General features: G+C 37.2%; 1 protein-coding gene across 7 annotated transcripts in view; it reads left to right on the top strand.

Annotated features, from left to right (window-relative positions):
* CNOT4 (CCR4-NOT transcription complex subunit 4) overlaps positions 1 to 13,198 on the top strand; it is a 76,316-nt gene that overhangs the window by 47,597 nt on the left and 15,521 nt on the right. For 3 of the 7 annotated variants that reach the window (XM_030959401.1, XM_030959405.1, XM_030959402.1), the window contains exons 7-11: positions 2,485 to 2,609; positions 6,569 to 6,724; positions 9,296 to 9,353; positions 9,814 to 10,063; positions 11,934 to 12,431. In XM_030959401.1, coding sequence (XP_030815261.1) covers positions 2,485 to 2,609; positions 6,569 to 6,724; positions 9,296 to 9,353; positions 9,814 to 10,063; positions 11,934 to 12,431 — 1,087 coding nt within the window. Of the gene's footprint in view, positions 1 to 2,484; positions 2,619 to 6,568; positions 6,725 to 9,295; positions 9,354 to 9,813; positions 10,064 to 11,933; positions 12,432 to 13,198 lie in introns of all 7 variants that reach the window. The other 4 variants (XM_030959408.1, XM_030959404.1, XM_030959406.1 and 1 more) reach the window with 2 other exon arrangements.

Here is a 13,198-nt window from a genome sequence, read left to right as displayed (position 1 = left end):
AGGGTTTCCCTTTACAAAAGATATTTAGATTCAATCCCAGTAGCTTGTGTTTATCCATGAACTTCTATTTTTAAAAATGATTGTTATTGTTATTTTCATTACCTTGTAATCTTTGGAAGGATGGAGGTTTACTTAGCAGCCTGTAGTTCACAGAATCTTCTCTACAGCCCTTTTTGTAGAAGTCAGTAGCAAACTTGTCAATCCTCTGGCCTGACTGCTTGTTAAAATTGATAGGCTATGTACCTTGGGCAGGATTTAATTGTCATGTGTGAGTTTCTTCAGAAGCTGAGTGGATTTGACATCATCTTGGTGACTTATATGAATCTTCCTTCCCTATTCCTTGTTATATTGCTTTGACTTTTTTTGACTTTCATATTGCTTTCTTAAGAGTAATTGGAAATTACACACCTGCTAAGTATGTTGTTCTTTTGCTGTGCCAGCTTTTCTGTATTTGTGTGTCTGTGAATTTCCAGATCCCTTAAAGAGATTGAATGTTCATTGTTTCAGACTTTGACTCTATTAATTGACAATGGATGATTTGTATTCTGGGCTAAATAATTAACAGATCTAAATATAGTGGCAAAATAGAAAGAATTGGTAGAACTCCAGAAAGTCTAGGAAAGTGAAATTGGGAATTTTAGGTGGGTTGGAAATGCCAAGTTTGGCCTCTGGGTTGTCTGCTATAAATAAAATACAATTATTGCAAGCTTCTATATAGGATTTTAATCTTGTTTCTTTCTTGCATTGGTGTGGCAAGTAAATGAACTTGAGACTGACCTCTGATGTACCTGGCTGTGATATTCAGTCTTTAATCACTGAAGCAAGTTGAGAGATCCAGAGAGGTTTCTTCTTACTCAGCTGCTTAACATTTGCAAATTGTTAATTGTGCAAATCTGTGTATCAGCCTAGTTGCTCCAGTCATAGTGGATGGTGAAAGAGGCATTTCCAGGGTGCAGAATATCTCAGGGTTTGCATTTAGGTGAGCCATACTGTAGAACCACGCTTTTTCCTACTATAGGTAGCAGCTTGGGTGTAGACACTGACAGGGGGTAAGATGATGCGTACACCAGATGTTTCAATCCTTCTTGAGAGGTGTGTAAGTTGACTACATAAGGACACATTCAGGATCAATCAGTAATGGAGAATTGAAGGATTAAGTAGCAAAAGAATTGACTCATTGATAGGGTTTGATCTGAGGTATTCCAGTGAGATATACAGTTGGCCTTCTACAGGCATCCATAAGGGAATGTAGTTTATCAACTACTATTTTTTTATTTAGTCTATTCATGCTTAATTAAAAAAAAAAGTTATATTGTTCTTTTAGGTTGTAAAATTTTTCTAGCGCTATGTCCACATTGCCTGTGCATTAATTCCATTCTTGTTCCAACACAACGGTAAGGAACTAATTAATGTTACAGAAAGTTAAATTTTATATGTACAAGTAGTGTGAGAGCTTCTTAATACTGAAGATCATAACTTCGGTGTTTCAGACTTAAGATTCATAAGACCTGACCATTAATCTTGGCACTTGTTTCCTTTGCTAGAGGACATCTTCTGGTATTTGGAAACGGTAGAGAAAAGCTATTGACAATTTCAAATTCACTGTTTTATTTTGTATCTTGATTCAACTCATAATAAAACTTAACTTGCAAGTAGTGATTCTTAGGTTGGAATGTTGTAGCAACCTACAAAAACCATGAATGCTCATCATGAATTTCAGATGTTACTGTAAATGTTGGGGGTAGGAGTAGATCTTGCTGGTTTTGTTTTTTGTATTAAGCCACAGAATGTTATCTGCAAGCTAGACTGAGAAATACTCTTTTCTTTCACTTGGCATATTCTAGTACTCTGGAGCTGAATTGGACCTCCACAATTTCTGAAAGCAAGAAATTGTTATCAATTGATTCAGTTAGCTGGAAGAATATTTCAATATTTCAGTTACTAAAAAGAATGACGTATCAGTTATTGCTTAGAATATGCTGCTTGTCATGTCATACACCTCTGCTGTTTTATTAAGCTAATATAAAATTGCTTTCTTTTCAGAAGAACTTTTTGTTTCAAAGGAACTCTTTGTTCCTTCCCGTATTCTGAAAAGCTTAGTATGGTTGAAATATGAAATGCGGACTGCCTTGGAAATGTCACTGTTTGTGATTTTTGTGGTATATTTGTGAAGCTCTTGATTAGAACTGAGGAACAAGTTCTAATAAGGTTGTAGGTGCTTTTCTGATTTAGAAGTCTCAAAAACATATAAATAGTATAAATAGGTGTTTTTTAGGCAGGCTTTAGAGCTGTTGAGATTACATCTGTGCTGAGAATGAGAAGCATTGTTTTGGGTTTGACAGGAGTGAGCTGATAAGTTGTAAAGGCTGAACTAGTAAGCTTTGGGACATATATGTGGGCATATTATATATATTTATAAAAGTTATAACTATAAATATATAAATTATACCAGTATTCATTCATTGTGAGTTTCTCTTTCCTTAGGCGGGTAAGCACCAGGAATATGAACAGAAACTACTGCAAGAATTATACAAACTAAACCCCAACTTTCTCCAATTATCTACGGGTACAGTTGACAAGAACAAGAACAAAGTGACAGCACTGCAGAGGTATGATGCGTAAGTACTGATGCTGGTCTGCCTGGTTATTCTTTCTGGTTATTCCAAAGAAAGCTTTTATTCCTATTCATCCCCCAAATTGCCTCCTGTTTTTAGTACCTACTATATGATAAAATCTGATAGGTTTTCTCTGTGGAGAGACATATTGTTTAGGAGTGATATTCTCCAATTTAAAATGTTCCCTCTGAAGCCGCTCTGCATTCCTCCCCTTGCCCTCCTCTGTACCAGGCAGGAGAGGAGAACTGGAGGCACAAAAGGTAAAAATCAGAACAATTTACTGGAAGCAGCAGTGAAATAAGAAAACAGTAACAGCAACAGTACAAATGACAGAGGGTACAAGAAAGAGTCCAGTGATTCACAGGTGATTGCTCACCCCACAGAAGCCCCCAGCAGTACTGACCACTTCCTCTGCTAGGCCATGCTGACCCAGAAGAGAGCCCTTCCCCAGAAAATTACTTAAGGTGGTATGGAATTGTCCCAGCCATGCCCCTTCCTGGCTACTGCAAAAATTAACTCTGTCCTGGCCAGCACCAGGACGCATGCACCACTTTGTTCTAAAACAGAACGTGTATCTTCAGAAAGAAATGCGTTTCTCCATTTGGATCAGTAGTGCAGAACATGGTATTCTGAAAGAATATAGTGTATTTTATATTTGCAAAACCAAATGCATTTGTTAAAGACCAGATGTGTACCTTCTTGGTATGGTATCATGAATGCAGTCTGTATTTTTATAACTGAGATACCTTATAACCTTAGTATGTTTTTTTTACATCATGATTTATAGTGCAGTCCATATATTTTTTGCTATGTTGTAACTGAAGATATAACTTATTATGGCTTGCTAAAATAATGTTCTGTTGATGTAGTTTATTCAGTAAGTTGTGAAAAGATTTCTGTCTATATGAGTGTACAGTCACACAAAGATAAATGAAAGTCTGAGATTACCAGTCCTTAATTATTCATTCAAATGTCATATGTAAGATAAAGAAATAAAAACTGTTGACAGTTTTTCCACTCCTTTTTGTAGGAGTTTGATAAAGGACATGGGCAGAGCAGAATGTGAAAGTTAGATTGCACTTCATAGGAACCTTGGCCTTGTATTCAGGGTTTGTGTTGTGTGCCAGTTCATGCACTACTGAATTTTTCAGACAGCAGTTTGCCAGTGGTAACATCACTGCACAGCCCTCTAAGCAAGACAGTGAGTACTGTATCTAAAATACTGTCCGTGGGTCTTGAACGAGCAGAATACAATTCTGAGAACTGGTATTCCAGCTGGTACACAGGGACTGTTTTCTTTAATTTCTGGAGGCAGTTTCATATGCATTTTGACTGCAAGTGGTCGAGGCTTCCAGAGGGATCTTTTTCCTTAAGGACAGAGCTGCTCCCTATTTCTCAGGCACTGGTTCAATATTGACTTCAAAGGTAAAGTGCAGCAAGCAAAACAAATACACCACTTCTTGAACTTGGGTATTGATGATTTTAAGTTTGAAATCTGAACTAATTTTAATTTGAAACCTGATTACATCCCAGCAAAATAAATTATGCCAGTGTGGGAAGAATGCACTATCTGAAACTGCAGCAAACTTTTATGCCTTTAGGAAGCAATTAGGAGTTGGAGCTTGGCCAGTCTGTGGTGCTAACATTTAGCACTTACAGAGAAAATGGCATGTTACTCTAAAGCAGCAAGTGGTAATTTCTGGAGGTAATTTCTCTTGTCGGTTGAACAGCATAATCACAGCTTGGACTCTCTTCTTTGCTAATGTCCTAGGTACCACCTTTAGGGCTGCAAAGTGAATTTCCTGCAGCTGGGATTTGGACATGTTTTGTCATTGCTTTTGCACTGGTGAATGAATGCACATTGTTCTTTCACAGTTTCTACCCAATTGGGTTCTTGTAGGATTGTTTTTGTAGGGTTCATTGATAGGATATTCATATTTCTAGCAGTTTGTCACAGCCTCTGACAACTGCAAAGTGGTTCTTGTGTTTCTGGGGTGCAGAATTTCTGTTTCATAACAGAATGGAAGAGAAGTTGAGCTCTAAGTAGTAGATACTTAATTATAAATATCCAGTAGTAGAAAAGAGTTTGTTAAACTCTTAAGTGTTTTTCTATAATTGTTTTAATTTGAAAGGTCCTGCTTGCAGACCTTTTCTTCCTGTTGAAGACAACTGTTAATATCCCCTAGGGTCACTCTGTGTACTCATGGCCTGCTATGTTACTTGACAGTTGTGGTGACTGTGTTCTCTTAAAATTGGAGATATATTCCGCATTTAAGACATATCAAGCTTTTTTTATTTCCTTGATGACATTTTTCTGAAGAACTGAAATGAATGTTTTCTTATGCTACAGGAACAATCAATTATTAAGCACATACTGGTCTTTTAGAGAACAGCCCTTCGGAGACATGCAGCCTGAACTTAACTTAAACAAAAAATCCCACACACACAAAACCCTCCACCTCAAAATACACACCAATTTGTTTTTCTTTCCCTTTTTCCTTGGATGCAAAACTGACTTTTAACTGGCATTTTAAAGTTTGTTTTAGTATTGAAAGGTCTTTGCAGTATAGTGAACGTAAATTTGGATATTTGAAATAAATGGATTGACAATTTTGATAATCCAGATTTCAGTTCATTTTTGTACAATGACACTATTAAATGACAGATATGCTGCTGCTGTCTCTTCATTCCCTGATGTTCTGTATCTGGTCAACTCATTAGCTCTAGCTTAGTCCACATGTGAGCAAAGTCAAGATGAGATCTGTAGATCAGGTCAAGGTACTCATCTATGTACATATTGTATATGTAGCTGAGAACAGATGGATACAGAATAGCAAATCTTAAAATACTGAGATTTGAGGGGAGCTACTATTACTAATTTTATCTGAATAGAAGTAGGAAGCATTTGTGTTCTATAAACAGTTACTGAAATTTCCAGATTCTGACTGTGAAATTAATAAATTGACCTAAAAATGTAGAGTAAATGTTGGACCATGTAATAGAAATATACTAATGTAGGAGAGCATCAGGAAGGATGTATATGTTAAAATATTTTTTGGTGAAAGCTGCTTTCTTACGAAGACAGGACTTGGACACTAAAACCAGCTCCTAATAGAAACAAATGGAAAGCTACAGGTAACGTAGAAGAACTTGAGAACACGAAAGAAAATCTTTTGTAATAAGATTGCAGGGTTGACAGACAACACTGTATTTGAATCCATTTGGTTATAGACTATATTCCATTTTGCTTAAATTTGTACAGAATGTAACTATTTAAAGCAAAAACTTGGGCTTTGAGTCCTCTCTTGAACTTTTTTCAGTTCTAATGTGCACTCTAAAATGAAATTTAATATTACTTTATAAAAGGGAAGTAATTATGGCATTAAACTGGAAATGAAGGAAGCAGTAACTTGAACAATGTGTTTGTCTGGCTGGTCTCATGGTCTTTTAGTAAAGCTGTGGACTCCTCTGTAGGTGTGAAACATAAAACTTCATCTGTTGTGGCCAGGCTTGATAGGACCTGGAATATAAAATATATATTTTAAAAAGTGTGACTTAGCTCATGACTTACAGAACTTAAAAATAGTTATGGGCTAAAGCAAGTAATTCTGAATGAGGTATGCAGGGGTCTGGACACTTGAACTGTTGATGGCATTTTAAATTTTTATTTACATTTTTTTCCTCTTCCTCAAATGGGCAAGTTTGGACTTTAGGATTGGCAAAGCAGCTATCTATTCAGGAAAGAAAACAGAATTCCCTCTGGTTTTCTCTCTACCCTATCCCACTAATTTTTTATGTCATCACTTTTAAAATCTGAAAAATAATATCCAGATAAATCTATTCTTATGGATTGTCTGGCACAAAGATTTATTTCCCCAGTGTTTACAATTTTTAAAACACTTTCTTCATAACTTGAACTCTATTTTTTTTATTTTACTCTTGCCTTTTTCCAGACCCAACAGTAATAACAAAGATGCCTGGCCATCATTACAGAGTTCAAGTAAATCGGCCAACGGTTTAACAATGGAACACAGGAAAACGCCTCCTATATTAGAAAATGGCACAGACCCAGAACACATGACTCCAGATGGTGCAGACTCAGATTTCGGGTAATTGTGCTGCCTTTTGTACTTCAGACAGCTTGCTTTCTCTCTCACTGATTGGTGTGGAGGGAATGATTCTTCAGTCTCTCTGGTTGGAGAGCTGGATACAAATCCTGATCAGGTCACAAAAAGCTGGGCTTAGTGTAGCCCGTGTTAAAAAGTCTGATTGGCACACTGTGCAGGAGAACCCTAACATAAAGTCAGTAAGTGACAGTACAGGTAATTCTGAGGGGAGCAGAATAACCAGAGGATCAACAGCTTGTACAGCTGCACAGTCCCAGTCAGAGCTGAGTCCTTCCTTTTTTTCCATACAGAAGCTTCCACAAAAATAATATGCCATTTGCTGTACATCAGGATGTTTGTCGCTTGGAAAAGCTTCAGTAGAGGAAAGTTAAATGTTAGGGCTAAAATATCTAATTTCCTTCCAGTGATGTGCTCCAGAAACACAACACAGAGGAAAGGGCTCCCCAATTACCACTCAGACAACAGGGCCACAGGTTGAACTGAGACTTCTTTATGTAGAGGAAGTAATTCATCTGCTTACAATGATCTCTTATTGCCAGCCAACTTTTTTTTTATGCCCTTCTTGAGTAGAACTGGTGTCCTCTTCCACCTTATGCATCACTAGCAGTTACAATCCTAGTCTGTAGTCATGCTGGTTTGTTTTTTATGGACCCCTTTAGGTAATAAACATTAGGCTCATTCAGAGGTTGGATGGGAAAAAAGCAAGGTAAACCCTAATATTTCAAGCAGTGGTGCTGCTGATTAGGTAGCCAGTCTTCATTTTAAATCAATATTGAACCAATGCATTAAAATGGAGTGTGTTGTTCGAAGTGGTACCTTCTTGTTAGGCTAAATAGCGGTTCCCTTGAGGAGCAATCAGAGAGCCTGGGAATTGCATCACAGTAGTGATGTGCAATTATTTTTTTCCCTGAAAATAATGAATTTAATGTAAATAAAAATATTGTAGTCAATAGATAATGAGCCTTATTCATTCCTGAGGGCTGGAAGTCTGTCTTGCAAATAAAAGATCCTTAGGCAGGTTCAAGTATAATAGACGTTTTCATAATTTAGATTGTCAGTAAAAGGTATCTTACTCTTAGCTTTTTAAACTGCGGTATGGTGAATGTTACCTCTGTAGGAAAGGAATTTGACTGGAATATCAGCTCTTCAATCAGAATTGATTGTGTAATGAAGAGTCTACAGCAGACTTCTGTGCTATAGGAATTTAGAAATTACTAACCAAAAGCAGTGTGTTTCAATTGGAAGAGCTTTATTCATGCTGTTGGATCACTAAACAGAGAGGATTTGTAAATCTTCACCGGAGTAACGCAGTGATTTTTCCTTTATAGTAATAAGTATTTCAGCTTAATTTATCTGTTTGAGATACTGACTCAATCAGTTCTCTTTTTTCACAAAAAAAGGTATTGATGATTACTCTTACAGAGTGTCTTTTAGAGTGGAGAATTCTGCTGAGTTTTGATTACTCATTTTGGCGTGAGGGGAGAAATTACAAGTGGAAGAAATCTTAACAAATAGTTGACCTTACTGTATGGCTGTATGCAGTAATTAAAGTTGCAGCACCAAGGGCTGTTTGAAAACAAGGTGTATCTAGAATCTGAATTCTGCACCCAGTTAAAAGTAATTGTTACATTTATTTTTCAACATCAGGGCTGTAATTTGATTTGTATCACATTGTGGTCTCTTAGCAGAACTGAAATTCATGTTCTTACTTCTGATGCTTGTTTGTGGAATCTCTGTATTGGTCCGTGGAGCCTGATACGTATGCATCTTTTCTCATAGGTAGATGAAAATGAGAGTATCTTGAAGTTGTAAAGCAAAGATTTTAGTGTGAACTTCAATAATACCATTTCATTAGTGCAGTGTTTAGCATTATTGAGGCAACTCACAGATGCCCATAAGAATCTTGAATCCTGAGATGTGCCATTTCAGCCAAGTCACAATAATTTGCAGTGAATGGCTTTCTGAGGTGGTTTTCTGCTGTATCTTATCTTTATTTTTGGCAGTTTTTTATGCTATGTTTTTTCCCTTTCTGTCGTCTCAAACCTCAATCTTAAAGGCTGGTGGGAAGCTTAACTTGCCACTGAGACTAAATTGTTAATTTAATGTTTTATCTCTCCCAGATTTATTTAGGATTTGTATGTAAACTGAAAACTTGTGTGTTTGGAAAATAAGTCTTTTCCAGTTTCTTTACAATAGTATTGTAGATGGAACTGACTGTTACAAAATACTATCAATAGTATAGACTTCTAGGGTTTTGTATGGCATAGAGCTGCTATGAACATGTTCAAAACTTTACTTTTGTTCCTTAAGGCAGTCAACAAGCAGAATGGAGAGTGGTGAAAAGAAGTATTACAGTATATGACAACGTTTTGGAATGCTTATGATTAAAAAAGGCAATCTCATAAAAAATAAGTGGACTTGTTTCCTTCTTAATCCCTGCTTCTTAATTTTTGTTGTAATTTTAAGGCTTTTCTTCCACTACAAAAGCAAATGTTTATTTTTCATGTTAAATACTTGAGTCTCTTACTGTCTTTTTCCCTCCCACTTTTGCAGCCCTATCGATAAACCTTCAGATTCCCTCAGTATAGGAAATGGTGACAGCTCTCAGCAGGTAAGACACAAAGATAAGTGCTCTGAGAGTAACAAGTGGGTTTGAGGACTCAAAGCAACTTGCAGTTGGAGAAGCATGTGTTTTCTGAAGTGTCTCATAATTGGGCATTGGAATGGGCCATCCCAGGAGGCAGTGGAGTCTCTGTCTCTGGAGGTTTTTAAGAAAAGATGGATTATGGCACTTAATGCCATGGTCTAGTTGACAAGGTGGTGTTTAGTCATAGGTTGGACTCAATGAATTCAGAGGTCTTTTTCCACTCTAGTTTATTCTGTGATAATTTTAAACAAAATTTTTAAATGCTATTGCTAAGTTGATTTTTTTTTGTTTGACCTTCTGCTGAGCTTTATATTAACAAACCTAATTGTGTCCAGGAGTTTTGAGGAAACTTTTCATCTGAGTTAGTGAAGAATATCTTATATATAAACTCATGTCCTAATTTTTCTTTCTCTCTTGCTTGTAGATAACAAACAGTGACACACCTTCACCACCACCTGGTTTAACAAAACCCAATCCAGTTATACCCATCAGTTCATCTAATCACAGTGCACGGTCTCCTTTTGAAGGGGCTGTAACAGAATCACAGTCACTCTTCTCTGACAACTTCCGGCACCCAAACCCTATCCCTAGTGGGCTTCCTCCATTCCCCAGCTCTCCACAGACTTCGAGTGACTGGCCCACAGCACCAGAACCACAGAGCCTCTTCACATCAGGTACATCCACAGCTTACATAGCTGCTTGCTTTTGCAGTTGCTTAAAACTTGTACAGAGTTGTACAGAGCTTAAAACTCTATAGAACCTAAAACTCTAGGACTTGTCCCATACTGTGTTTTCCCTCCTTACAAATGGCTAAAATTTGTCACTTAACTGCAGATGAATTGCAGTGACCTAAGGATTCCTTCTTAAAGAAACTTTGCAGAGCTTTCAGGCTGCATGGCTAAATTACCAGAGTGCTTATTTTAGTTTTTCTTAGCAACATGCATAGGATGTGACATGTATGCTTTAATATTTAGTGTTACAGCTTTTTATTGAGAGTGAGGAAAATACATGGTATCAATATATTTTGATGTGATAACCTGTAATTCTAATATCAAAAGCTGTTGTGTAGAATTCAGAATTTTCTTAGCATCCTGCATAGTTATCTGAAGGTGTCTCATCTTTCTCTTCGAGGTGAGATTCTATAAATTTAGACAAGTTATGTTTAATTTCATCAGCTGAAAGATACCTGTATTTTTCAGGTACTGTCCTATGAAATACCTTCTCATATGCACAAAACATTGTTTTAGTTGTAGTTATATGGTCTTGGCAATGGTTAACAGTATTGAAGAGCTCACAGATAACTCTGAGGGAATTGTTAGGAAATGAAATGAAACAATATCAGTAAAAATTGGATGTAAATAGTATTATGTAGTTGGTTTACTTAGTGATTAGTCATCTTTTGATGTTTATCTTGCTCCTGAATATCATAATTCTGTTTGTAAACAATATTTATTGCCAAGGAAATTCCTTTCTGCTAAGGCACTTGATGCACCAATTTTGTGAGGATTAAGTAGCAGTGAGAGAGAATTTCCAGGTAGTAGAGATAATAGTTAATATAAACTTTATGGTTGTGGTTTAAATAAGAATGCAAAGGACAAGTTCTTGTTGGTCTAGCAACTCTTTCTCATTATGGATTTTAGAGTGAAAATAGAAGTGTCAGTTTTTTCTCTTGAGAGGATACTAAACCTTCTTACAGCAGCACACCAGGTCCCTACCAGCAGAGGGAGTTAAAGTTGCAAGTGATGCTACCCTGCACTTAGCAGGTTGCTTGACCACAATTTTGAGGAAAAATAATGTGAAGATAGACCAGAATTCACTGAACGTGAATAGCAAACTTAACACAATCATGAAAAGAAGTAGTAACTGAAAATGAGGACAAATTCTGATCACTTTTTTTGCATCACTGCCTCAGAATATTTAACAGTATCTTGTAATGCAGTTCCCTTTTTTTGTTTTATCATTATCTCCTCAAGCATTTGACTTGTTTCTCTTCATATTGGTAGACAGTAGGGGATTTTTTTCTGGGTTTTGTTTGTTCGTTTTGGTTTTGTTTTTTGAATTACTGCTCTGAGATTCTTCCTGTTGAGAGGGAACATCCTGCTTATCTTTTTTGCACAGCATTACTGGTGAAAGCAAAATATTGAACTGAGTAACAACCTTATTTATTATGCTCTGCTCGTTCACACTTCCATGAAGTAGTATGGGGTATAGAAGGTTCTAATCAAGTGGTCATTGGTCTCTTTCTGCTTGGGACTATTCCTGAAAATACTTTCTGGATACAGTTTTTCCATAGTTCAAGAACAGTGCAGCTGTGCAGTAAAAATGTTATTTACTACTTCTAGCACTTCACCTTTAGTAGAAGTCTATGACAGTTTGATCTGAAAATGGCATTCTAAGCTGATGAATAAAATGTCATTGGGGAACATATAAAATAGTATTATATGGAAGATAAAAGACCACAGTCAGATACACAGGCTGAAGTTTTTATATGGAAAAACTATTTCTAGTTCTTGTTCTAAATCCTGTTCCTTTCTTCTCCAACAGAAACTATACCAGTATCCTCCTCCACAGACTGGCAAGCAGCTTTTGGGTTTGGTTCCTCCAAACAGCAAGAGGACGACTTAGGGTTTGATCCCTTTGACATCACCCGCAAAGCCTTAGCAGACCTGATTGAGAAGGAACTGTCAGTCCAAGACCAACCTTCCCTTTCGCCCACATCTCTTCAGAACCCTACCCCACACACTACAACTGCCAAAGGGCCAGGTTCTGGATTCCTGCATCCTGCTGCACCCGCAAATGCCAACTCTCTCAGTAGCACCTTTCCAGTCATGCCACAGAGGTTTCCACAGTTTCAACAGCATCGAGCAGTTTACAACTCCTTCAGTTTTCCAGGCCAAGCAGCTCGCTATCCTTGGATGGCCTTCCCACGCAATAGCATCATGCACTTGAACCACACAGCAAATCCCACCTCAAATAGTAATTTCTTGGACTTGAATCTCCCACCACAACACAGCACAGGTCTGGGAGGGATCCCTATATCAGGTAGGTGAATAGGGACAGCGGTGAATATGACTTAAATCATGCTCTCAGCTTCTCTGAGTCAGAACAGGAAAAGGAAATAGCCAGCAACAAGCAGTAGACTGTTATCTCTTGACTGTTGTACTAGGTTATGAACAGAGGGAGGAATATTGTTTTAAATAGGTCCTTTGTATTAATTAAAAAAAAAAAACAAAAACAACTAACTGGATATTTAGCCTTGTAAATGTTGAGCTTTATAAGGAAGGTGGAGTATTATGTGCCCGCTTAATTTTGTGCCAAAGCAGATTGGTATTTTGGTTCTTCAGTCTTGCCAGACTGGCTTTACTTAAGAATAGACCCTGGAAGTACATTGTGACTTTCATGTTGGCATGTAGGTGTTGACCAGAGTTCTTAAAGTCGTGCAAAAAATTGTAATGATGGTAATTTGTGCCAGATGTCTTGGCTGGGTCGTTCCCTCTTGCGCATAACCAAGTGGTTGCATAGTAAAACATTCAGTGCTGTTCATTTCTGTTCTTCAGATGGCCTTAATATTATGCTAATCTTCACTGAATGGGTGCTTGCAATGTGTGTAAGAGGATTCATCCTGATTCTGAGGGCTGTGATGCTGGAGAAAAATAAATGTGTAGTCAGGCCAGTTTAGGCTGCCCTGAGTGGATTAATAGGCTCTTGCATCAAACATTACAACTAAGGAGCTAATTGTAACAATAATTGTCTTGATTAAAAGTTTACTTCTGGGGTTTGAAGTTCTTCCAAACTTCCAATTTAGCTTG

This window comes from Camarhynchus parvulus, chromosome 1A (genome assembly GCF_901933205.1).
Source record: "Camarhynchus parvulus chromosome 1A, STF_HiC, whole genome shotgun sequence".
Classification (NCBI taxonomy): Eukaryota; Metazoa; Chordata; class Aves; order Passeriformes; family Thraupidae; genus Camarhynchus; species Camarhynchus parvulus.
Note: the sequence above shows the minus strand (reverse complement) of the source record. Positions and strands in the feature narration are given on the sequence as shown.